At 33.2% G+C, this 27866-nt stretch overlaps 2 protein-coding genes across 4 annotated transcripts; one reads left to right on the top strand and one right to left on the bottom strand.

The window, feature by feature from the left end:
* Nucleotides 1-76: 76 nt before the first annotated feature.
* Nucleotides 77-15179, top strand: LOC110698641 (chaperone protein DnaJ-like). Of its 3 annotated transcripts, XR_002506759.1 has the most exons (12): nt 78-790; nt 1673-1741; nt 3117-3209; nt 3306-3424; nt 3637-3832; nt 5841-6016; nt 6107-6236; nt 8304-8464; nt 11979-12070; nt 12515-12611; nt 14822-14939; nt 15116-15179. XR_002506759.1 is itself a non-coding variant. In XM_021876119.1 (11 exons), the coding sequence occupies exons 1-11, from the start codon at nt 461-463 to the stop codon at nt 14865-14867; spliced, it is 1503 nt and encodes a 500-aa protein (XP_021731811.1). In that variant the 5' UTR covers nt 77-460; the 3' UTR covers nt 14868-15179. The 3 variants fall into 3 exon arrangements, 2 of the variants coding, with proteins under 2 accessions (XP_021731811.1, XP_021731810.1); XM_021876119.1 differs by having other exon boundaries at nt 77-790; nt 12521-12611; nt 14822-15179; XM_021876118.1 differs by having other exon boundaries at nt 14822-15179.
* A 180-nt stretch (nt 15180-15359) lies between these two features.
* LOC110698642 lies at nt 15360-17068 on the bottom strand. Its single transcript, XM_021876120.1, has 2 exons — nt 16778-17068; nt 15360-15875 (listed from the first exon to the last, which is right to left on the bottom strand). The coding sequence occupies exons 1-2, from the start codon at nt 17009-17011 to the stop codon at nt 15693-15695; spliced, it is 417 nt and encodes a 138-aa protein (XP_021731812.1). The 5' UTR covers nt 17012-17068; the 3' UTR covers nt 15360-15692.
* Between the last annotated feature and the right edge of the window lie 10798 nt (nt 17069-27866).

The raw sequence follows: 27866 nt of genomic DNA, 5'->3' as shown, positions 1-27866 counted from the left end.
GAGATAGTATATACATTTATATTCCACTCAAAACTATTATGATTATACGGACTTATGAATTACAGAGTATAAGATACCAAAAGAAATATTCTAAATTAATCGATAATTAAGATTATTCCACACACAAGTGTTTTATCAACGTAGCAAACCTATAAATCGATCCGTATTAATGTATTATATTTTCCAAAAAAGTAGGGGTAAACAATAAACTAAAAGGCAACGAAATCAGTTTCTGTAAAATTAGAGGCTCAATTTTTCCCACACATTCTCACACGGTCACACCACAATCTTTTTGTTTTTCTGGGTACTTCCTCCTCAAACTCCTCCATTTTCTTACACCCTTCAATAATCAATCACACATGAACACTTCAATTCAACACATTTTCTTCTCCTTCAATTCATAATTCAACAAAATCTAAAACTAAAACTAAAACAAAAAAAATTTATAAAAAAACAAAAAATGGCGACCACACCTTTCTATCTTCTCTCACCTTCTCTCACTATCACTGCCTCCACCGACCGCTCACATTCTCCGTCGATAAGCTCCTCCTCCTTTATCAATGGCGGAATCGGCGGCAGTGGTGGCGGCGGAAGCCTCAGTTTCCGGTCGAATTGCAATTTTATCGCTCTTTCGTCGTCGCCGGCTTATCGGAATAACTCACAGTTTAGTAAGAGGAAGCGGAGGTTTGTAGTACGCGCTGCTTCGTCGGATTATTATGCAACTTTAGGAGTTTCTAGGTCTGCTTCTGTTAAAGAGATTAAAGCTGCTTATAGAAAGTTAGCTCGGCAGGTAGTTTTTGCTTTTAATTTTTTGTTGAATTTTTTTTTTGATGATTTTGAGTTAGTTGTGTTTTTGTTGAGTTATTGTATTATTTGAATTTAGGTTTTGTTAGTTATGATTATTATTATGAAGTGTAAGTTTATAGAGATAAGGTAGTTAGAGAAAAAGGTTATGATTGTTGCTAAGTAGAATTGTAATATGTTTGGAGGTTTTTGTGTTAAGAAGTGGTGTGATTGCATAACGGATCTAGTATTTATTTGATTCGTCGATCGGTTTCCACTTTCAGTGGATAGGAGCTCTTTTTAGTGATGCATATAACTTGAATTTTGGGAAATGTGGAGTGAACTAGGTATTGTACACATTATTGTGTACTCGAATTTCCTGTTCATTGGTGAAATTGGAATAGTGCGTGGCAATATAGTATTTAAGCGAAGATTAATGACTGTGAAGTGTGCAATATAGTCTTCAAGCAAAGATTAATGCCCGTGATGTGTACTTGTGTAATTTGTGCTATCTCAATTTCCTATAATAAATAAATACTTGACTGATCATGCATTTGTGTGATGAAGATGAACTTTAATATTGACGTAAATGCATTCTACTTGCTGTGGACAGTGACGTAGTTAGCAGTAGTAGCCTTGGAAGCTAATGATGAAGCATTTGACTTTTACGTCAATGCAACATGTTCAGGCTAAAATATTCTCCATATTGATTATTCATGACTAGGAGGTTCCGTGTCTACTTATGCTTTATTCGTTAGAACGTTGAAGTTTTCATTCTCTCTATAGTTCTTGGTCCATGGAAAGAGCTGTTCTCTCTCTCTAGATATGTAGTCTCTTATTCCTATTATATGTTAGCTCCTGATTTGAGGATTGTATCTTTCTATTTTAGTTTCATCCGGATGTTAACAAGGAACCTGGGGCAACAGAAAAGTTCAAGGAGATTAGTGCAGCTTATGAGGTATGTCAAAAGTAAGGCTAGTTGTTATTGTATGTTATCGGTTCATAAAATATTAACTGAAGTTGTATGATCTGTTACAATATTTCCTAGTATTTTTCATTTTCTTGTGGATTGTCAGCGTGTTATATTGCCCATCCTCTTGTGGATTGTCACCTAATTCTATTTATGATCAATCAAGGTTGCCTGCAAAATATGGTTAAGGAACATGAATTTGGGTTAGCTTAGAACTCAAGGCTGGAATATGTTTGGTTTAGTTTGACTTTGATAAAGTCAATTTAATGCATGTTATAAAGAAACAATGTTGGATCATTAATTCATTATCTTGCATGGAAAGAGTGAGCAAATGGTATCTTGACTCTCATTATGTTCTTCAATTACTTCTATATCCCGCTTTATGATATCTTTGCTGCTTTGCATATACGTGCTGGTAGTGCATGTTATTTCTTTTGCTAATATCATGGAAACACTATTTGCCACTGATACAAATTCAGGTTGGTAATATCTTGGTAAGTTAAAGGGAGGGGGTTCTCATTGTTTGACGTTGCTTAGAATTTACGAAATATTATATTCAGTTTCTTGTATTATCCTGCCAAAGCAAATGTTGCTTTTATTGTGAAATGAAGTCATTGTCGAATGTCGATTGTCATATTAATTTGTGTTTGTGTCAAAAGAGACTCTTTCAATTTGTTAAGGTTGTACAGTGATGAATCCATTATGGCATTGCTTGTTTGCCTTAAGCATCTCTATAGTCTAAGGTCCATCACAGGTACAATGGTCCTTTCAGTGACACTTAGCTGTAGCAGCAGCTGCATGGTCTTCATTAACCCTCTATTCTTAAGCATGGTTTCTAAATCATTATCAAGAATCATGTGTGTAAAACATGTAGAACTGTCTTCCACTCGCCTTTAGGGCTTTAATTTTTTCTTGACTGAAAGCACGATCAAACTGATCAACAATATAAGATAATTAGCCATTATTAGACTAAAAGAAATTAATACCTTGAGTTCAATTATTGTTAACCCTTTCTATGGTTTGATGGAAATTCTTGCTTGTGGATGTTGCTGTGCTCCCTAGGAATAAAAAGGCAAGACCATTTAACATGTGACTGTTGTCATCCTAAGGTTCCTTAACCGTTATTTTGTGCTAACCTTGTTTAACAAGATCTAGCTATCCTGTGACTTCTGGTGCTCCAATGTCTTACATTAAAAGTAATGGAGTTGTTCAAAGAGATCACGTTTAGCTTTCTGTGATGAAGCCCTTGTGGGATCTAAATCAACTAATTCTGGACTTATTTGGGAGGAATATCTTCTTATGATCTGTGGAATTTCCAGACCTTTCATATTACCTTTTGAACGTTAAAGTACAATACTGTCAGGTGTTATCAGATGACAAAAAGAGGGCTTTGTATGATCAGTATGGTGAAGATGGACTGAAAAGTGCAGTTGGAGGAGGAGCTGGTGCTTACACGGTAATGAAGTTTCTGAATTTGCTCTTTATGTTTCCCTTTCTGCTATACAATAATATCTGATGTGTGTCTAACCTCTATCCATCCTCTCCCCAAAAGACCAATCCATTTGATCTTTTTGAGACTTTCTTTGGAGCAAGTATGGGTGGCTTCCCAGGGATGGATTCTGCATTTGGAACACGTCGACAGGCTACTGTTACAAAAGGTGACGATATACGGTGAGTCTAGTTCCATTTTTCAGAGCTACTATAAAACTCATTACGAATTTCCCGTTATTATTTTTCTGGTCCCTTGCTCTTACTTTACTTGATTCCCGATGGTCCAAGCTCTTAATTTTAGCTTAAGTTTTAATATAGTGCATAGAACTTCCTTTCATCACTACTTTTCTAAATTGATGATGAAGTTGACTCATGATTTTAAAGTGTTTCAGCTACGACATGACTTTAGGATTTTCTGAGGCTATTTTTGGGGTGGAGAAAGAGTTTGAACTTTCGCATTTGGAAACATGTGAGGCTTGTGCTGGGAGTGGGGCAAAAGCTGGATCTAAGATGAGGATATGCTCAACTTGTGGAGGAAGGGGTCAGGTGATGAGAACTGAGCAGACGCCTTTTGGTTTGTTCTCACAGGTTAGAAGTTATTCTGTCATACTCGATTAAGGTTCTATATTAAAATTGTACCAAATCTACAAACATCAGAAGCAAGCTAGGCAACTCTACTTTCAAGTTTTAACTTTAGTCTTTGGCTAAAAATGTTGTCCTTTTCCGCTCTAATTATATTATAAACTGAAAAAATGCTTAAAGTGCTTATATTTTCTTTGTCAAATGGATTTTTCTCTATTTAAGAAGAACCCAATTTATCAATTTGTTAGTTGCATAATATATTTGAGTTTCAATGAGAGTACAGTCAGTACACCTTTTAATCTTTTGTGCATAATATATTCATGTCAGTTCACTTGAGAATACAATCAGTCACCCTTTATTTTTTCTTTGTACTGGGGTGGTCATACATGTTAAAGTAGCTATGCATGGGGTTTGATGGGTTCACCTTGGAAATGTCAAAGATGTATTGGTGGCTCAAACGATATGTTACTGGGACAAATGGGTTGTTGAATTGTGTAACTTGCTCCCTATTGCAATTTGGAGTTTCACGTGGATGGGAAGGAAGAGACAAACTTTTGGTTGTTTAGCTTTTTGTTTATGGGTTCCAAGTTTATTTTTATGCGACTTTGTATAAAATACCATGAATGTTTATTTAGCTTGAAGGTGTGAATGTTTTTGTCTCCAGTTCTCCTTTTGTATAGGGGTGAGTGGGTGACACCCCCTCTCAAGATGTCCTTCCAATTAAAAATTAACTTAAGAAAAGCAGTTCATCCTCAGCAATCTAATACAGATTGGGAGTTGTTTGTTAATGTATTGCTAAATTATTTGGCTATTTTGCTTCCCTTTTTTGCCTCTTGGTCGAGCCGTAGAGGGAATAAGGCTCCACTATGACACTAAAAATAGCACGTATTGTGTGTAGATCTGATCTAAGATACGAGTCATGAGACCTTGTAAAATGGGTTTAATGTAGAGGGATATGATCCCTGCATAATTTGACATTCTTCTTTGGCCATGAAACCAGGACCAAATGTAAAAATATTAACTTCACCTTGAATGAAAAAATTTGGCCTCTCAAGATAGAGAAAGTGAGGAGGTAGAATTGAGAGAAAAGAGAGGAAGGTACAGAAGCAGGTGGCTTACTTTAGGGCTGTTATTATTATTTTAGAGGACTCATATTCTAATAAACAGGAGCATCTTCGTCTTTTTAATCATGACTTATAAGGTTTCATGAGTTACCTACTTTTATTACTGATATACTGGGCTTCTGCTGTCCTCCCCAGCTCCTCTCCCCCCCCCCCCCCCCCCCTTAATCTTCTCCGTCATTATCTTTGACATTATAAATATTACATGTGTAAAAATTTTCACGTCTTATAAGTTTGTAATCCAAGAATCAGACTCTCTGATGTTGACCCATGTAGATCCCTTATCCCGATTATGAGTGACACAGATGAATCATGGCATCTGTCAGGCTGGAAGTTAAATAAGTTTTTGAGAACTGTAGATCAGGACTAGGTGGAAGTTTCTTGCCTGAATTGATATAACGAACTTTATGAACTCTCTATGTTTCAGATAATGATATATCTTTTGATATGAGGAATTGAGGAGTGAGGACAGTAAATACTGATTACTAAAGTCATAACTTAGCAAATACAGAGTAGTAGATAGGATGATTAAGAAAAAGGTAAAGTTTAATATTTGTTAATGCAGCAGCAATTTTACGTTGCATGCAAGAAGAATAAGCTATTTATCTTATTTGTCACTAATTGTAACTATTTGGATAACTGCTTGTTAAAATATATGCGTCCATCTACTGAATCAACTGTAGTATTCTCCTCACTGATATGTATAGTCACTGGAAATCAATCTTCCAATGTACTATGATAGTTGTGTATAACTTTGTTCGATAATCTTCATATTGAAATGTTATCTTGTTGACGTAGCATTTCCAATATTTAAGATGGTAATTATCAATTTGTATGCGACTTATGCTTCTCAATTCTTCATTTTTCCAATGCCTTGTCTTTGGTCTTCTTAGGTTTCTGTATGTCCAAATTGTGGTGGCAATGGTGAAGTTATCGCAGATTATTGTCGCAAATGTGCTGGGGAGGGACGAATTCGTGTTAAAAAGGATATCAAAATCAAAGTTCCTCCTGGAGTCAGCCAGGGTAGTGTTCTCCGGGTTGCTGGGGAGGGTGATGCTGCACCAAAGGGGTATGTATAGTAACTTCTAATCAGGCTGCTTTCTATTTTTTATCTTTTTATTTTTTTAATTTTATTGAAACAGATTTTCTTGAGTGTCAGGGGTCCCCCAGGAGATCTTTTTGTTTACCTTGATATTGAAGAGATACCAGATATTCAAAGAGATGGTATAAATCTCCGTTCAGCAATTTCTATCAACTACATAGATGCCATACTGGGCACTGTTGTTAAGGTAAAGTTACGATTCTGTTTTCTTGCAGTAATTGAGATGGAACTATGCTGAACGGATCAGATAGTAACTTGATTCATAAGTAGTTTTGTGTGTTTAAGCTGTGAAGAAGGATTTGCTTGGTAAACTTCCAGGGGTGTATGCTAAGACTGCTAACTATTTAATTTTGACCCATTACCCTGTAATCTTGGTTTATGTGTGAGTGATGGCGCTCAGATAAGGTCAAATTTAAACTGAAACATGATTTTTCCTTTGATATTATTAACTGGGGCATATTTGAAATTGCTGTGTGATGGTACCGTTTAACTATGGACTTGAGCTCTCTAGTCTCTACTAACTGCCTAGAAATAAGCTGGTGTTAACCTCACAATGGAATATAACCTGTCCTACAGACCCTGTCCATTCCTTGCAAGTTTACCATCATATTTAACTTTCTTTCTTAAATTTTTCTTTAATTTGGTTGGTGGTGCTGTGATCTTGGAAGCATTATGCTTCCCTCCGGGATAACTCATAGCCATTATTGATACCTGTAAAATCCAAAGGCTGGATTTAGAATCTTCAAGATAAGATTCAAACTTAAAGTACATTTGTAATTTTACACCGCCTATTCATCACACTGTTCATGGTTCTAGGTATGTGTGTTAGTAATGGGATTTATTTATGGGATGCATGTAAAACCCATGGGCTGTCTTTTAGAGTCTTCAAGACAAGATTTAAACATAATGTGCAGCTGTAGTCTTACACTTAATTATATTCTCACTATTCTTGGTATATAAAGATGGGATTATTATGTACCTATGCCAGTGATTAGTGTTAATGGCACCTTGGTGATTAAGCTTATTGTTTGAAATATCACTTTGCACAAAGGCTATCTACTGTTTTGAAGTTGTAAAATGCACTCTGATCCCCTCCAGCCCTCGTCACTTGACAGTTGTCACATTGACTTCTCCTAAAATCATCGTCAACCACTATGCCCACCGAGTCAGTGTCTAAAATTTAAGTGAACTATCTCTGTCTGAAATGTTACGATTCATGTATATACTTTGAAGCTATGTTACATGGACTCGGGAACGGGTGTCGGACACGGACACATGTCCAAGTGTCCGATCCGGCAAGTTCCAAAATTTTCCAAAATTTTAGGACACGGGGACTCTGTTCAATATTTGGACACGGGTACGGGGACACGTCAATACATCATTTAAATTTACATAAATAAATTATATATTACAAAAGATTTATATTTTTCATTATGTCTACTCCTATTTTTTTTATTATAATTCTTTCCGCGGTAAATTCTCCTAATAAATGACAATCTTCTTCTCTCCATCTTCTCTATATTAATGGTGGTTTTCGAACAAGATATGTTTTTCTTTCATGTTTCTTCTCTTTTTTCCTCTCCTCTCTTAATGAAAGTGTCCGAGAAGGATCGGACACATGTCTCGTGTCCGTGAAGTGTCGTGTCGACACGGGCACTTTGCGATATTAGCTGTGTCCGATTAACATAGCTTTGAAGCATTATTGTATCAGACTTTTGGTGTGGGACTGCTGGGTTGCAAGGAATCAATATTTGGGGGAAGGGCTTGTTAGTCATAGTCTATTAGTAGTATCTTGGGGAATAAGCTAGAGGTTTGTTAGGAGGGATTTTCTATAAATGTCTCATTAGGAGGAATAAGAACATGTTGAATATTGTGAGGTTTGTTATTGGGAGAGAGTGAGCCTCTCGAAAGCTCATACTTGGAGAGCATCCACCTCTCGAAAGTGGAATTATCATTCGAGTTAGTGTAATTCTCATATTATCAATATAATCACCATTTTTCTTCCCTAATTTCTGCCATTGTTAGAGCTGTAATGATGTCAGTTCCTAGCATGGGTGAGGTTGGCAGATGATATATTTGTTCTGAGCAGTTTTCTTTATTATTTGATGTATTAGAATAATAGAAATCCATCCTCTAAGATATAAGATGTACGGCTTTCCTGCATTGATTGATCTCTAATGGAGGTATTAACATGTTTTAGTTCTCATTCAATTAAATTTTACATTTTTAGTGGACTTTGCCTTTTCTTTTGCAGGTTAAGACTGTTGAAGGGACCATTGATTTGGAGGTTCCACCAGGTGCTCAACCAGGAGACATCCTTGTTCTTGCAAAGAAGGGTGTACCGAAACTGAACAAACCCTCCATACGCGGCGATCACTTGTTTACTGTAAAAATTACTATACCAAAGCGCATCAGGTGAGCAAATTTTGCATTGTTTGTTTCACTTTTTAATTATTTTGTATGTTAAAGGTTGATTATTTTTTTATTTTTTATTTTATTTTTTTGGATGGAGGTCAGAAGCTACTTACCTTCCTTTCCTTGAGAACTTCCTGCATCAGTTTACGTTGCAGATTGAAGTTTGTGATTAGGGTATAAGTGTATTTGAAAAATATATGTAGCTTTTAACAAGGGAGAAGTTCACAATGGCATTTCATTTTTAGTGGTTTGCTACCCAATGATAGTTTTGTGATTATAGTGCACTCTATAATGGTAAATAAAGAGCAGAAGTGATTATAGTTTTGTTCCCAATAATCCCCTGGGTCATTCAAATCTATGGTTGATACTTTCTTTAGAGCTCATTAGTGACAACATTAGTTGATAGTTCCACCTGATTTATCATAAATCCCCTTCTCTACTAGCCTTCCATGTTAAGTTTTTGTAAGGCCTCCAGCCTCTCTAGCTCCCATTTCATGCCTGCATTTTATGGGATGGTTATAATTGGATGTAAGTTACTCATATTTGAAAGCTGATTCTGGGCTACTTAGAAAAAACAACTATTACAGTTTTATTTTTTTCACAAGGGGCTGATGTTTTGAATTTAGAGGCTGTAAGTGATTTTAACACTACCTGAACTTCTCACAAAAGAGGGAAATTCTATGACTAATATTTCAGCATAAATCTAGCAAACCCATGCTCTTTTCCTAAAAAATTGTCTTGCCTGTAGGAAACTTTTATGCACCTATTCCAAGGTATAGTTGGTCATGGTTATCATGGAACTGAAATAAGGCTGTTTTTGGGTCTCAACTTGCCATTCCGCGATATCTGTTACGTAACATGTTTTATAAATATGATGCTGCAACATCTGTTATAGACTTCTATTCTAATGTACACAATCAAACCCATATATAAGATGAATTTACAATCATTTTTTAATCATCATCAAGGTTAAGAACCCCTTTTTTCTATGCAAATTAACAAGATGGGTTTCTAGAAAGTATGAATTAAATCTAATGGCTTTCTCAAAATACTTGAATTACAATGATAAAGTGGAATGTATTTATTTTGGTCAACTCACTACATGATGACTGCAATGTGCAAAACTGTGAGATTCATCTTCACCCAACATTGATTTTGATAAGGGGTTTCATTGGTTCAGTGGGAATTTGGGATGATATGTCACCCAGTTGGAAGTCTTGTTATCTTTGTACCATGTATGAAGCTCTCAAGAGTAAGGGGCTTTAAGATTGCAATGAAGATGAGCTAATTTTGAAGGGTGTCATCAAGTTGAATTATGAGAGGCTAGGGTGGTGGAGCTAGGTCTCTTTCTCTTACTGATTAGGCATATTCCCATCCATTTTAGGAGAATGTTCAAATTCTTAGTGCAGAGTAATTTTAGAGTTTTGTTTTAGCATAACATTTTGATGATTTGATGTGAGGATTAACCCTTAAGGACACATTTCCCACTTTAGGAGGCTACTATTTAGGAAGTGTTATAATGAAAGGTAATCAGAAGCGTTCATGTAATTCTTTATCAAGACATATTATTGATAGGGAAGAAGATTCAAATGTAAAGCTCTTGGAGGGTCTGCCATTTGAGTAGGGCAATCTTGAGGGGAATAGCAAGTTGTTTTACAGTATGAAATTATGATAAGATAGTTTTCTATTCTGCCAAGAGTTTTTGCAGCTTTATTGAGAAAAATTTCTTTCTGGATTTCCTAGCTTATGATTTTTTTGAAGAAGTAAGCTTCGTTTAAAGCATATAATCTTGCATCAGTAGCTGTCAAATGTTCCCAACAGAGGATGTTCTTAGGAGAGAATTCATATTGTTGCAAATTGTTTTAATTTAAGTCTCAAGGAGAGAGAGTCTGTTGACTAATTTTACTTTTCTGGTCTTGGGTTCATCTCTTTGGCACTTATCTTAGTTGTGTTTGGGATGACTTGTGCACAACTTTGTGCTGTGAAAGATGTATCTGTAGCTTGGAAAAGAAGGATAGAGAAAGGTGAGATTGCTATTTGCTAAAGTATGGAGGATGAATCTATTGGCAATTTAGTGGTGCAATTTGGAAGAAAGAAACTGGTAAATTTTGGGGCTAGAGCTTTCTCGCATCAAGAGTTAAACTTCCCTTTTGGGGTCATTCACTATTGCACTGCTGAACAGCTAAGATCAAGTGCTCAGAGTAATACTTAATGATTTCTGATATTCTAGTTAAATGTTTACATGATTTCTTGATAGCTTGAGCTTTTTTAAACTTAACACTTCTGGTGTCATTTGCTACTTCCTCCATTTTTGTTTTGATTGTTGCCAATTCTGTCATAATTTCCTGTTTAGGAGCTGCTAAATAGTTGCAACATCACTTTGTATGGCAAGTTTTTTTTTTTTTTTTTTCCTATCTATCTCTCTCCTTACTTTCCTAACTTGATGCTCGGGACGATTGGGGTCCTGCAGCGATTTTTTTTTTGTATGTAAGTGTGCTTCATTGAAGTGAGACACACTTAATAAAGAAATTGGGTTGGAAATGGCCTTTTTTTATAAAAAAAAAAAAATAAGTTTTATTATTTTATGGCTATTTCTGACTTTGGATGACCTAGAAACAGAAACCCTATAGAGAAAATATGCAGGTGCTCACTGATTGTTATGGTACCACTATTTTGGAGAGAGCTACTCTTTAGGATATAGAATGTTGTATATAAGGCTACTCTGTGTGCATGGTTAGTTCTTATGATAAGGTCGTCTGCTAAGGTGAGTGGGCTACATCTTGGAAAGAGCAGGAGATCTAAGATGAGGGTGATGTATGTAAATAAGCTTAACTAATCTCTGAGTTGCAGGAGTATGTGAGATCTCTAGATGACTTGATTTCATGGATGGTTCAAGGTGATCTTTGACGCCAATGAGCTTATTATCCTTTGTTATTGCTAGATTGTCATACTTGATACTTCACTTTTTATTCAATGACTGTGGTTGAGGTTATACATGGTGCTGCAAATTACTCTTTGTTAGCTTTGGTTTTGGGAATATAATTTAGCTCAAACTATGATTCTATCAAGCAGGCTTAGGTATCATTGATACTTTCACTTTTGAGAAGGATTCCTGGTCCTCTCCTTCTAGCAGCAATATATGTAATTCACTCATTGGAATATGGTGTTTCGGTGTTTGGCATTTTGTGTGAACTTTATGGATCTTTAGCTGAAATAATAAAAAGGAAGCCAAAAGCAGTTATTTTCTCTTGAAAGAGGAAAAATATCATTGAATATTGTTTTCTTTGCTCTTTGATATGGTTTCATGTTTTATACAAATCATAACTCTTTATTAATGGTTTTAGCTTGTGTTGTTGGCCTAGTTGCAGAGTATTTTAATAAGTACTGATGTTGGGATATATCACTTGCTATTGTTTGAATCATTTATCTCTTTGAGTCCTTGGTCATGTGATCCTAATATACTTAAACTGTCTTTGAAGTCGGAAAGGGCCCTTATATGTATTGCTTTTTACAGTGTTCGAGAACGTGAATTACTTGAAGAACTTGCTGTCCTTAGTACTACGAAAAGTAACCGTACACGTCCTCGTCCTCAGCCTCGACAAGCTGGTGAGTGATTTTTCTCCTATAAAAAGAGATGCAGAATGTCAAGTGGCCTCTGCCAGGGGTTAGATGGCCTTTACCCCTTCATCATAAAAAAAGATCTCTGTTAGACCTTGATTTGAAAATTGACTGACTCACTGCTTCATGACAAAGTAGTAGTAGAAAACAGGTTAAGATTCATTTGTTTATCACAATGTATTTTGAAGCTAAGGTTTCAAACATTGGAGACTCACTCAACTCTACTGAAAATGATATACTCGTATCTTGGTTGACCAAGCATATACAGATTTTACTTCATGACTCTTTGTTTTTCACATACGAGTGATAATAACTTTGCATATTTCCTGTCAAAAAAAAAAAAAAAAATACTTTGCATATTTAAAGAAAAGGCTTCATTTGTTTCCCATTTTTTTGATCATGAGAAAATAATCATGTGCTCCTTTTGTTAAGTTGAAGCGCCGGAGACTCAGGCAAGTATTGATACTGAAGAAAGCAAGGAATCAGGAGATCAGAATGACCCGTGGAAGAAATTAAAAGATTTTGCTGGGTAAATTAACTTAATCCTTCAAACTTTATCTTTTATCAGTGAGCTTTCAGTTTCTTTTCATTGAGATGTTTGTCGTGTGGACTTGTGTCAAATATTGGCAAGATTCATAAATATACATGTCTTTCTGTTGATTTCACTTAAAATATGCATTTTGAATTTTTGGCTGCACTTCATAGGTAATTTCTGTTTCCTTTTTTTTTGATGAGAGATGAAAAACAGGTTTTTTCTTGTAATTGGATTGGAATTTGCAATATATAGGAAGGGCTACTATTTACTTATTTGGATGTTGTTGATGTAAGAAGACTGATATGTTGTATCTACACCTCTGTTTAGAAGATATTTAATTGCTATCTGGAATGTTTTCTAGTTGAACTAGGACCAATGGGTTTAAACACTTACACAAGAACGTATATGATAACTGTCTAATCTCAACATATTGGTGGAAAAGCAATCCATTCCAAACTGTCCTCCTGTCCAGGCAATTACCTGAATGACTGAATAGTACCCGAAACTGGAAGACCCAACTTTTACTCGAAATGGAATGGACTCACTCTGAAAATGATCTGAATAATATAGATCTATATTACATAATAAACTAATTTATAATAGACCTGTTTTGACTAGATACCCGACCTGAACGATCTATCATCAGGATCAGTGGCGGACCCAGGATTTCCAATCAGGGGTAGCATGTAGTCGTTTAAAAAATTTAAAACCGAAAAAACATATCGAATAACTGAAAAACCGAACTTAATTTAGGTGGTCCTATCAAAAACATTCGCCAAAAATGGTACAACCTATGTTAGTACATTGTTATAGTAATTAACAATTGAATTCTGGACTTCTATACATTTGCATGACTGAGAACTAATTCAAAAAAAAAAAAAACAAAAAGCTGCAAAGTACTGTAATACAGAGTATTAAATATTGAAATGTGTATAAATTTTCGTTTTATTAAAATTAGTAGTTTTGAACTATATCTAACTTACCATTACAAATAACAAAATATTCCATACTCATTAAATAATTTAATTTGTGAAAACGAAAAAAAAGATCTTTATTATTGACAAGAGTATTGAAGAAATTTAAATTAATTTTTTTTTTTTTTAAATATAGTCCAAAGGAAAAAAGTAATTTGGAACAAAGAGAAAGGATGGGTTAAAACTTAAAAATGTCGGAGGAGAGGTTCGAACCCTTGATGGCTTGCCGGGACAACCAATAGTTTAGCAAAAAGATCCATTACCATTGCAGCAAAGCATTAGCATTAAATCTAAATATGCAGTTATAAAATTTTGTACCAAATTTCTTGGGGTAGCATGTGCTACCCCTAGTTACAATGTGGATCCGCCTCTGATCAGGATATGATCCAAACTAAAGTGACCTGAGTCAATTTCAATCCAAACATATTTGCCACCGCTTTGTACGACTTTATTAGTCTACTAGTGGTAATTTGTCTCATAAAACATTTTATATAATGTTAGGGTAACTTTTTATTCATTCAGGGGTGATGTGTATGTCTCACCCAAGACCAGCTAAAAGTATTACATATGGTCAAGCAAATTATAATTGAATAAACAAGGTTTATTCTTCCTTTGATTTTCAACAATTCTCAACCTTCAATTTTTACTTTAAAGAGTATGTGGACAATTTCATATAGGGGAAGGAAAGGTAAAATGCGGGAGTAAGGAAGGGGAGGGAAGTGAGCTTGCATATTTTTTTTTTCCAAATCTTTTCAATATTGGAAGCAGTTGGTTTATTAAAAAGGGGAAGGGAATTGAATCTTCTTTTCATTCACTTCCCCCCCTCTTATTTAAACAAGAGAAAATGGATCCCCTGTTTCCCTTCCTTCAAATTCCCTTATCCAACCACAGTATAATGCCTCTATGTTATTTTCGTCCTGTATCTTGCCTTTTCTTGCTTTCTCCATCCCTCATTCCCGGTCACCCTAAATCCTTACAGTGCTGCTCTAATTTAAGGTTTTATGTAATTTAATTTGTAGGACAGTTTTTCATAAACACTCCTGCTTAATATGTTCTTCTCGCAACTTGTCTGAAAAATATGTTCATGATATACATTAAGTTGGGATACTACTTTGTTCTGATAGAATCATACATTGTATGTTACCAATCAGCTATTCCTAATTGTCTTTTGAGGTTACATATGTTGTTTATGCACATTTACACATCTAACTAAATGAATGGTTGTGGCAGATCGGTGGCAAACGGTGCTCTAAAATGGCTGAGGGATAATTTGTAGTTGTGATCTCAGCTTGTTATACTGATATCTTCTGTTGTGAGCATGCATTTTAAAATGCCTTGAAGGAAGCAGGTGAGAGTAAACAGAATTGGTTGCTTGGCCAGAGAGATTGGCTGCAGCTAGGACAATTTTTTGATTCTTTTGCGCAGTTTTTAAATGGCTCAACCTGATGGTGCCTTTTTTCAACCTATTGTAATGCAAATATGCAATGCGCAAATGTAGAGTAATATTGACTCCTTTTTGAACAGATGACATGATTCAGGGAATTACAATGATTGGTAAATTGAAGAGTATTAACCGCTTGGTGTTTGAGTGCGCTTCTTTCTTGCTAAAAGGAATGCAAAAAATTGTGTTACCTGCCGACAGAGTCCGAGACAGTAGTTTTTCTTAAATCAATTATAAACAATATCTTTCAAATAAACTATCTTTTGTAATTTTTGTAAAAAATGACTACGTTCTCGATGTTTAAGTTTTTACTGCCCACTTGTGAAATTCATTCAATTTGGTAACAATAAATAATATTAGTTGGTACTAACAAAAATGAATTTTGTTATTGGGTAGAGACATACTCGTATTTTGTACCAAGAAATGCATCTAGAACTGCTACAAAAGAGTGAGTATTACAACATTAGACAAGTTTTCGAAATTTGCAACTTGCATTCCAATCGTTGTTATGAACACTAATTGATGTACATAACTGCTGTAACTTCATAATATACAACTGAATCTTTGTTTGCCTCTTGGCTCAAGTGTCCGCATTGCTTCAACATATAGCCATGGTATTCGTTAGTGTCCACATCCTGCTACTCCGTACCACACAAGAGGTCATTCTTTACGACTACCGTTGGATAAAAGCAGAATAGATATGACTACAGGAGAAGAAATCATCAGCAAAGCCTGGGTAATGTTGGGTTTGGTGATGTCGGGGATAATAGCACTGCCATATTTGATCAATGCTGCACCGAAAATTGAACCAGCAGCTAACTTCAACAAGTAGGTAAAGTCGTCCTGCATTGTTAATGACAAATGTATCATGTACTCATGTTAAGAAGCAAGAAAATCCTATTATTTGTCTACTGCAGGTTATTTAATCGGTGGCATTGCTAGAGTTGTTTGAACAATTAAGTCACAAAGTTTGTGAGGGGCTTCTAAATTCCTTTATTAATACTCTGTATGATATAGAAGAATGTTTAGGTTATTGAGGTTGGAGTGTTTGATACTATACCTTGAATGTCACAATAAAATTGCAACGATATATTTGGACAATGTTTCACGTTTCACTAAAATTGCAACGATATATTTGGACAATGTTTCACGTTTCACTAAAATTGCAACGATATATTTGGACAATGTTTCACGTTTCAATAAAATTGCAACGATATATTTAGACATGTAGCTTGCAATTTAAGTAAAACGGAGGAAGCATATCAATACTAAAGTTGTCACATTATTACAACTTTACAAGTACTTTGCAATATTGATACATATACATTAATTTTCGATTTTGAATACCAATAAAATAGCTAACAATTTATAAGCATATGAGCGTTATCTCAATAGATAAATGTAAAAATGAAAGGTGAAGAAGCTGCAAGCAAGTGACTTTAAAACTCAGGTTCAAACTCATATACAAGAATCCAATAATTCATATCTGTGCCCTTTCTCATATGCCTATAAAAATATGAAAAAAATTAAAATTTCTGCCACAAATTCCTAATAACGGGTTCTTAAAAATCCCAGCAAAAAAATTGGAAATTTAGCTTCATCTAATTAAAATGGTTGATAGATACGTCAACAAAATCAAGATCAAATACACTCACAATTGATCTAGTACCTAATTTCAATTAACAGTACACGAATTTCGGATAAAAATAATGAGCAAAATAAAGAGAAAAATATAGAGTATTAACCTGAAGATTAGGAGGAGGAACTGAGTTTGAAGGTGAAGTTGGTTCAGAAGAATTGGGGCCAGAAGAAGCTCGAACAGCAGGAAGTAATGGAGGTCGAATTTGATATTTGTAGTTTTTGATTGTTGTTTTTGTGATTGTGATTGTGTTTGTTAAACATGGTGAAGTTTTGGTGTTGATGGAAGTTGGGGAAGAGAAACAAATAGTTGGTGACAAAGTGCACAACTTAATTGCCATTAGATTTGGGTATGGTTTGGTATCTAAGCTTCACCAAATGTGTTTCTTAAATTGAATAAAGAAAAGAAAGAAAATAATACGGATACAACTTAGGCCCTGTTCTTTTGAGCAGGAGTCAGCAGAGCAGAACAGATTTCTGCAGATTATTATTAAATATTAATTATTATTATTATTAAATATTAATTAAAAATGATTATTATTATTATTATGTTATATTAATTATTATTATTATTATTATTATTATATTATTTTAATTATTATATTATTTTATATTAATTATTATTATTATTAAATATCAATTGTTATTATTAAATATTAATTATAAATGATTATTATTATTATTATTATTTTTGTTATTATTAATTATTTATTTTAAAGATATTATTAATTATTATTTTTAATCCAGAGCAGAGCAAATTTCAGTAGAGCAGGGCTCAGCAGACCAAAGCAGAGTAGCTTTAAAAAACAGGGCCTTAGTCAGTTGTTGCAAGGATATACGGAGGAGAAGATACAACTCATACAAGTTAATACGGAGTATCCTATAAAAACAGTTATTTATATTTAGGGTAATTTTGTAAATTCACCCTCCATCTTCTTTCTTGAGTAGAGATGGCATGGATTAGATTTGGATTGGCTGGAGCTTCACCAGCATCCATCCATTATTCCAATCGCTCCATCCACATCCATCTGCCACCCGCTTCACCCATCATCCATATCCGCGGATGAAACGGGTGGAGCGGATGACTAATGGATGAGTATTTAAAGTGAAAATAAAAATTAACAGAAACTCTAATTTTCTGTTATTTATACAATAATTTTTATTTTTATTTATAAAAAAGGAAACAATAACAACATATGGTTTGAAGAAATTAATTAGCAATAAAAAAAAAGTGACGAATGAAGCAGTTAATTAGCATTGTTAAATGGATGGTTACCAGGTGAAGTAAAATATCATCCACATCTGATTCGATCCATCACCCGCTTCATTCGTCACCAACTTCTCATCCATTTAATACGGGTTTCCGTTAATTTATTTAAAGCGGGTGGAGCGGGTTAACGGATATCCATCTAATATTGCCATCCCTATTCTTGAGCAACCACCCCTTTCTCTCTCCTCTATCTACACCATCAGACCATCACCACCCACCACCGCACGACCATTAGCACCACCCACCACCGCACGACCATTAGCACCACCCATCGCAGCGTCGCTCTAGCTACACGACCCCACCAGTATCGCTCAACCCCAATTATAAAAACCATCAATGCTTTTAAGGTTTCCGACCACGACATGCCTTGCTTCTTCGTCTTCAACCGTACACGAGCAAATACCTTTCCTTAAGGAGGTACTATCGCCCCACTTACCTGTTCGCTACTGTTGATAGTTTTTATTAAAACTAGATTAGTGCCTGTGCGATATACGGTTGTAATAATCTTTTTCCCATAATTAATTGTTATATAATACAAAAATGAGGCAACTCATGTGGAATAAACAAATGCAACGCATATAGAAAAATAAAATAATAAGACAAAAATTATTAAAACTATGATTGAGAAAAAAAAAATTATTGTTGATTAGTTGTGTTGAAAATATTTAAAAGTGGTATACAATATATTACATTAATGATGCATATTATTTCCTAATAAAACTATACAATCTATTGACTATATGACTAAAGACTTATTAATAAATGCTTTTTAATAAACATGAAAATATTACTCAAACAATAGAATAAAATCTACAATAAAACTATTAGCACAGGATATATATAAATATATAAATTACAGATAATATATCACATACAAAGTATAATTGTTAACTTAATCTTACAAAATTTAATTTATACTTCATATTAGAAATATCTTAACTTAATCTTACAAAAAAATTTCAATTCAATTTATACTTCATATTAGAAATATCTTAACTTAATCTTACAAAATAACATTACACATACAAAGTATAATTGTTATCACTCACTCTACTTTTTTAAGTGTTACACCATTTTTTGTTTCATTTTTATTTAAGCACTACACTTCCTTATTTTTGGTAAATTAACTACCGTTAAATTAAAGAGTATAAAATATTATTATTGTAGTAAGTTGCTTATTATTTAAAAACTAATTTAATTTTAATAATATACAACTTTACGAAATATTTTTTGGTTAAATCTGTGCATCGCACGGGTACTAATCTAGTACTCTGTCTAAAACATGTCCAGGCGGTAATGATAGTATATTGTACCTAAACCAGTGGCTCACTTTTTCTATAATTAAAAAAGAGTTGGAATAATATTTTAGGTAAATGTGTATGGAAGAAATAAGAATACGAAATAAACAGATATACATTTTATGTAAAGATAATATATAAGACTTTGAATAATATTATTATCGGCGTCTTTTTGGTGCAGCAGGCCGCACCGTGTGGCCTGCTGCCAAGTTAGCAAAAATAACAGGCCCAGACGCGCGCATAACGGGGTTAGTATTCACGCGCATAACAAACTGATATATATAAAAAATCCTCTCTAGCGCGAATCCCTAAACCTTAAAACCTAGGAAAACACATTGATTGCGACGATTGAAATCGGCGATCAAAACGAGGAAACGTATGCGAAAATTGAGTTAAACTCAAACAATTATTCTTCCAGAAATTCAAAATAACAATGACAAAAGAATGCGAAAACGAACTTACCTGATTCACAGGAATTAGTAGAGATCGAACTAATTAGAGATTCATTGATGAATCTGGAAATCCAAACCAGTAATCAGGTATTGGATCTTGAAGATGAAAACAGATACAAACAAATTGAAGTATATGATGTCAACAATGAGTTACAAGGTAAATTATGTGAATATAACCCTAAATTTAATCTACATTGTTTTTATCATTTAATAAGTAACCATTATAAATTTAATGAGTAACTCTCATAAATTCTGTAAAAAGCTTACAAGTAACCCCTGAATATTTAATATATTTCAATATACTTTAATAAATTAAGCTAACAAGTAATATTGATTATATAACATGTAACACCTGTATACTTTAATAAAAACATAACAAGTAACCCTTGTGTAGTTTAACAAGTAACCCTTGATTAAATACGCTAACAATAACTCTTGATAAAAGTATATTTTAACAAGTAACCCCTATATATTATTAAAAAGTAACCCTTGTATATTATAACAAGTAACCAAAGTATCCCCTGCATATTATAACCAGTGTGTATTGTAACAATTTCCAGTTGTATTTCCTAACTTCAATTTACAATTTGCAGAAATGAATACAAGTACTACAGAAATGAGTTATAGTACATTGACAGAAGAAAGTGGAAATCAAGCTGAACTTCAAGTAGACGATTTCGCAGGAAGTCTAGTACGGTTTACAACATCAACTTTAGATGAAATATATGAGCAATATAGACTTCATGCTATGGTAGTAGGATTTAGTATAAGACATTCAACAACAAGATGGTCACAAAGAAAAGACAGAGAAATTAAAGGAAAGGATTTTGTTTGTTCTAAAGAAGGGTTTAGATGTGCACCAAAAGCCAAAAGAAACCCCCTCCACCAAATGAAAAAAGAAAAAAGGAACACACCAAGTACCTATTACTAGGACTGGTTGCAAGGCATTCATTAGGGAAAAAAAAAAAAAAAGCAGCGAAGGAATGTTTGAAGTAGAAAAATATGTTATGGCATATAACCATGAGTTGACAAGAAGTGTTTGACAACATCTACACACATCAGAGAGACAAATAGCAGAGGACAAAGCAAAAGTCATTGATCTAATGGCAGATAGTGGATTAAGAACAGTAGAGGCATTTAGATTATTAAGTAATGAAGCTAGTGGAGAAGAACTTGTATGACATAATATGATAGACCACTACAATTACATTTCAAGGAAGAAGATGAAAGAAATTCAAGGAGGCGATGCACAAACTGTAATAGATAGATTATACAAAAGGCAGGAAAAAGATGAAGATTTCTTTTTCAGGTAAACCCTATAAGTAACCTCTATTAAAAACAACTAATCTGAACTTTTGTTACAACTCATAGAAATAACCAAGCATATAAGTAAATCCTAAGAAAAACCCCTTAAAATACAATTAAACCCCTTTAAATACAAGTAATCTGAACTCATACAAATAACCAACCATATAAGTAACCAATACAAGTAACCCATACAATTAAATACAAGTAATCCCTTTAAATACAAGTAACTAAATATAAGTAATCCCCTTAAAATATAAGTAACTCCTTAATTTCTTTTTTAGATTTAAGTTAGGAGGAGGGGAAAACCAAAACAAAATGAATGCTATTTTTCGGAGAGATACTGAAATGAAGGAAGATTTTCAAATTTATGGAGATGTTGTCGTATTTGACACCACATACAGGACAAACAAATATAATCTTATTTGTGCTCCTATTGTTGGTGTCAACAATCACTAGCAGAATGGAATGTTTGCCTGTGCTTTTATTGCTGATGAGAAAATTGAGAGGTTTAGTGGGTGTTAGACACTTTTAAGAAATCAATGGGTGGTAGTGAACCTGCCTAAATATTCACAGATCAAGACTTCGCCATGTCTAAAGCAATTGAAAAGGTAATCTCTGAACTTGTCTATTATTTCAGTAAAATCACTTTAGTAATCCTTGTTTATATATTAACAAGTAATCCCTGTTATTTTTATACAGGGGCTACTTGTTAATAAACAATTGTGGTTACTTGTATAGTTCAATAAGTAACTCTGAATATGAAACAAGTACTATTTATGCATAGTAAACTAACAAATAATATCTATATTTACACTTTTGTAGGTGTTTCCTCACTCAAGACACATCTTTTGTATTTGGCATCTTATAAAGAATGTTGTATCAAGGATTGGAGCACTGAAAAGAGATACATCATTCAAAGATGCATTCAACAAATGTCTTTTTGGATGTGTGATAGAGGAAGAATTTCAGGTAGCCCCTATATGTATCTTCCTAATACAAGTAACCTTGTTATATTGACAAGTAAGACATATATTAACAAGTAAACCCTTTAACGATTTTTTATTTAGTGACACCTATATAAGTAACCATTACACGTAACCTCATACAAGTAACAATTACATGTAATATAAGTAACCCATTTAAATACAAGTAATCTATGTGTATTAACAAGTAACATAACAAATATAAGTAACCATTACATGTAATGTCATACAAGTAACATTACATGTAACATCATAAAAGTAACCATTACATGTAACCTCATACAAGTAACCATTACATGTAACCTCATACAAGTAACCATTACCTGTGATATCATATAAGTAACCATGACATGTAACCTTTAATTAACAAGTAACGCTGTTATTTATTAACAATATAACCTTTAATTAACAAGTAACTCCTGTTACTTATCAACAAGTAACATTTGTAATTAACAAGTAACCATTACATGTAACCCTTAATTAACTACCTATATTTAACAAGTAACTCCTGTTATTTATTAACAAGTAACATCTGTAATTAACAAGTAACCATTACATGTAACCCTTAATTAACTAACAAGTAACTTTTGTAATTAACAAGCTAGTACCATTCTTACTTATTATTAATCCATGAATTTGCAGATATGCTCGGAAGGAATGATTGCCAAATACAAACTTGAAAACAATAATGGTTCAAAAGGTTGTATGCTTTGAGAGGAAAATGGTGTACAACCTTAAGTAAAGACTTTTTTTCCTGCTAGTATACTATCATCACAGAGAAGAGAAAGTACCAATAATGTAGTTAGGTTTAAGGTCAACAAAAACACAAGTCTAATCGATTTCTTCAAAATATTCAATCAAACAGTGAAGAGGTGGAAAAAGAACGAGTTAGATGCTGATTTTAAATGTTCAAACTCCAACCCAACTTCAAGTATTCCTTTTATTGATTACTTAGACATGCTTCAAAAATATATACGCAAACCATTTTCAGATATTTTGAAACTGAATTCATGTACTCAATTGGATGCATAACCTCTCTTCATGCTACTGTGGGAGTTTTTTACTTTTATTGGGTGCAGATTGAGTATGATGATACTAGCAGACAAAAGGTTACATATAACAGAGCTGAAAAAAAAATAGCATGTTCTTGCAAGAATTTTGAAGAAGTTGGTAGGTTGTGTTATCACTGTTAAAGATCTTGCATCATCATAATGTGACAAGAATTCCTACGTTATACATTTCTTCAAGGTGGACCAAAGTGGCAAAAGCACATGTCTGGAAAAAGAAGGATGAATATGCAGCAGCACAAGAATCTCAAACAAACAAATTCATGCCTTGGCATCACACAATGGCAAGAAGAAGCTACAACCTAGTTCTAAAATGTCAAGTGCACAAAGAGACACGCGACTTGGTAGAAACACATTTCAAAATGATACAAGAGAAGGTAGAAGAATTTGAAAAGGAATTGGAAAAGAGAAAGGAGAAGGAAACTTTATCTGATCAACAGGAATCTACAAGTAATCAACAACAAACTTCAACTGATCACTAGGAAACTTCACCAAATCAGCAAAATGAAGAAGAAATCCCTGCAGTCATAGATCCAAAAAAGGCAAACACAAAAGGAAGAAGCAAAAGAATAAAAGGGAACTTTGAGAAAGGGAAGTAACCTAAAGCAAAGAAAACAAAAGTAATGCAAGCCAAAGGAAATGCTAGAGAATTTGGAACCATAACTCCAGTTCAAAACCCAAAGTTATTTTAGTCCCTCACTGTTATATGTCAGCTTACTGACTTTAATCTGATACAATTTTTATATTCTAGTTTTATATTATTTTAAGTTTTGAATTAATGACTGTATAAGTGACTGATACATGCTGTAATAAGATATAATCAGACTTTATAATTTGAACTATAATATAAGACCGATACATGCTATAATCAGACTTTATAATTTGAACTATAATATGTGACTTATACATGTTGTAATCAGAGATAATCAGACATTATAATTTGAATTACAAATAACTCCTACTAAAATTAACCCTCCTTGTAAGGGTTACTTGTAGGGGTTAAAAAGTAACCCCTAATATAAGTAACCCTCCTTTTACAACCCATACAAGTAAACAAGTAATCCCTTATTAATAACAATCCTTAACAAGTAAAATTTGCAACAAGTAACCCCATTATGCAACAAGTAACCCCATACATGTAACCTCATATAAGTAACGTCATATGAGTAACAAATACAAGTAACCATTACATGTAACCCCTCATGTAAGTAACCCTTCTGTTACAACCCATACAAGTAATCACTTATTAATCATAATCCCTACAAGTAAAATCTTATACAAGTAACCCCATACATGTAATCTCATATAAGTAACAAATACAAGTAACCATTACATGTAACCTCATATAAGTGACCATTACAAGTAAAATCTTATACAAGTAACCCCATACATGTAATCTCATATAAGTAACAAATACAAGTAACCATTACATGTAACCTCATATAAGTGACCATTACATGTAATCTTACTTAAGTAACAAATACAAGTAACCATTACATGTAATCTCATATAAGTACAAGAACACGAATATAAAAAAAAATGCATGTAAATTTCAGAGATTAATATAGTCTAACTGCCATAAAAATGCAAGTATAATTGCTATATTACAAATATTTATATATAATTTCATAAATATACCATAAAAATGCAAGACTACCATTGTCATATTAAAGAATATTTAAATATCATTACAAACTATAAAAATATATAAACGTAAACGTAAATTGTTCAACATTGAATGATTAAATTTTTTTAAGGACACGTCTTACTTCTTTTTTTGTGTAAAACGAGCAGACTTAGCAGCAGCTTTTGGAGCAGACTTAGCAGCAACTTTAAGAGCAGACTTAACAGCAGCCAAATTTTCTGCTGCAATTGTAGCAGCAATTAGTAAAGCTTCCTCTTCCTTCTCTAAACCTTTCTCTTCTTTCTCTAAATCTTCCTTCTCTAAATCTTCCTCTTTCTCAACAAACAATATTTTCTGTTTCCTCATTTTACCCTTTGCTGAAGTTCTTCTTTTGATCTTTGACTGACTTGTCTTTTTAGCCTTCCTACTTTGTTGAATCTTCTTATTAACACTGATGATATCCTCATTAAGCTTAACTTTAGCATAAATCTCTTCATTGTTTTCTTTGAAATGTTCTACACTTTCTAAAACATCTGCTCGTCTTAAATTTAAATTGCATAACACCAAAGATGCACAAATTTCAGCTCATCTAAATCGCCGTCTCTCCAATGCCTACAAAACAATATAACATTAAAAAAATTCATAACCTGTAACCCCCATATAAGTAACCCAATTAAAAGACAATGTACTTGAGTCAACTCTTTACATTTGAATGCTTTTCCTTCATACACAGCACAGTGATACAAACAAAAGACTCCACAATCATAGGTCTCAAAAGTGCACTTTTGATTATCAAGCGAAATCATACGAATGTTAAACCAGTACCATTAACAAATTCTCCCCTATCATGTCCTTTTAAAACCAAATATTTCGACATGTAGAGCCTCTGAGAAAAAACCAAAAAAAATACAATTAATCAATGCATAATACAAGTAACACATACATTAAGTAAATAAAACAAAATTACCCACAGCCTTTGACAAATACAAAAAATATATAAATAACCCATACAAGTAATCCCTGTATTAAAAATATATAAATGACCCATACAAATAATCCCTGTATTAAGTAATCTTTAATCAGTAACGCATACATTAAGTAATTAATACAAGTAATCCCTATTAAGTAGGCAATAAAAGTAATCCCTATATAAGTAAGAAATACAAGTAACCTTATATAAGTAACCGATACAAATAATCACTATATAAGAAATCAGTAATCAGTGCACACAATAACTAAACCATACATTTAAACCATAATCACTTAATCAGTGTACATAATAACTAAACCATACATTTAACCATAAAAGTAACTCCTATATAAGTAAGGAATACAAGTAAACCATACAAGTAAACCCTTATATCAACAAAACATTAAAACAACATTTTAAAAGTTTAAAACTCACCAAATACCAAGTGAGAGTATAATACACAGTGTGAAATTCATCAAAATTTGTTGAGATGCTGATTTTTTTGCCAACTTTAACATGCATTGAATAAGCTTTGTTGTCTAAGTAATCAACAGTCTCTTCTCTAAAGTTTATGACAACAGCAGAATAATGTTCGCCATAGTAGATTGGTATGAATATCTACAAAAAAAATACAGTAATCATGTATTCCATGCTTCAAGAATTTCATTCTCATAGAAAAAGACTTATAAAGAAAACATACCAACATTGCATCTAACAATTCAAAACATTGGACTGATTCAGTCCATATATCCCATGCTCCATATACTTCTTGCTCATCTATGCAGCCTACTCCATAATAAATACAACGCAAAAGAGACCACTATAGATACACAAAAATAAAAACAAAGTAAATAATTTAATATAAAAATAGAAAAAAAAAAATAATCTTAAAAATATAAAAAAAAAATAGTAATAATATACCATAAGTTCACCACCAAAATAAAATATTGGATTATCAAAATCATGTTTTTCAACCTCAACATAATTGAGCAGGATAAAAAAAAACAATTCAAAATACGACTAGAGATCATTTTCCGCTCCAACAATGTCAAAATTTCTTCTCGTGGCAAGTTGTAGAATTCGTTAAAATAAACTAAAATCCCCTTGTTGAAACAAATAAAAAAAAAAATATAAATAGCCTCATACAAAATAACATTAAAATAAACTGAAACTTCACTCTATACAAAATATTATTAAAATAAATTGAAACCACATACAAGTAAGCAGCTTGAAACCACATACAAGTATAATTAAAACATACAAGTAACCACATACAAGTAAACACATTAAGTAATCCCATACAAGTAATCACATATAAGTAACCCCATATAATTATAACATACAAGTAACCATATATAATTATAACATACAAGTAACCACATATAAGTAATCCCATACAAGTAACCCCATATAATTATAACATACAAGTAACCAAATACAAGTAACTACGTATAATAACCACATACAAGTAATCCCTAAATTAAGTAACAGAATATAAATTAAATAGAAATAAAAGCAATAATGAACTTTCGACATGGAAACTCCAGAATAATTCTCAATAAAGCAGTAATCAGCCACCATCAGCCATAAACTCTTCATTGTTGATACTCTTTTGCTGTTAGACCTCATAAATTTTGATATTAACTGTAATTTATAAGCACCATGTTCACCATAGTTAAAATCATAACTAATTAATTCAGCAGATTGAACAGCAGTATGAACAGCAGATTGAACGACAGTATCATCAGAATTTGGATTCTTCTCACCGTCAGGCATTCCAACATCAGCAATTTTTTTTTTGAAGAATCTCCATAGGTTCTTCAGGAGTGCATCCATAAACAAATGAAGTCAAAACTTCTTTCCTTTTTCTTTTTTTCCCTTTGTTTGAGTGGAAGACTTTATTCGAGCAGTTTTGTCTTTGGTAGCTGCCACATTTTTGGAGGAAGAGACAGGTTGATCGGAAGAAGTAGGAACATTTACTAATAATTCTCGGTGAGAAACAACAGCCTGATGGGAAGAGGTAGCAGGGTTGGAAGATAACTCTTTTTCAGATACGACATGAATATCATTTCTTCTGACAGGAATATCATTTCTCTGTATTTCTCTAAGTTCTTCAAGCCATTCTTGAGTTGACAGATGTATGACTTTTGAAGGAATAACTTCTTCGGTAATTTCCTGAGTAACTTCTTCAGGATTTCCATAATAATATCCTGAGTTGATGGAT

Source organism: Chenopodium quinoa, unplaced genomic scaffold (assembly GCF_001683475.1).
Source record: "Chenopodium quinoa cultivar QQ74 unplaced genomic scaffold, ASM168347v1, whole genome shotgun sequence".
NCBI lineage: Eukaryota > Viridiplantae > Streptophyta > Magnoliopsida > Caryophyllales > Amaranthaceae > Chenopodium > Chenopodium quinoa.
The sequence above is the reverse complement of the archived record's forward strand: the minus strand, read 5'-3'. Positions and strand labels throughout refer to the sequence as shown.

Bases quoted from the DNA above. Each gene is read 5' to 3' on its own strand.
- LOC110698641 (XM_021876118.1), top strand. From the start codon at position 461: ATGGCGACCACACCTTTCTATCTTCTCTCACCTTCTCTCACTATCACT. The intron at 791-1,672 runs GTAGTTTTTGCT...TTTCTATTTTAG, and splicing joins ATAGAAAGTTAGCTCGGCAG to TTTCATCCGGATGTTAACAA. The intron at 12,071-12,514 runs GTGAGTGATTTT...CCTTTTGTTAAG, and splicing joins TCCTCAGCCTCGACAAGCTG to TTGAAGCGCCGGAGACTCAG.
- LOC110698642 (XM_021876120.1), bottom strand. From the start codon at position 17,011: ATGGCAATTAAGTTGTGCACTTTGTCACCAACTATTTGTTTCTCTTCC. The intron at 15,876-16,777 runs GTTAATACTCTA...TTAACAATGCAG, and splicing joins TTCCTCCTCCTAATCTTCAG to GACGACTTTACCTACTTGTT.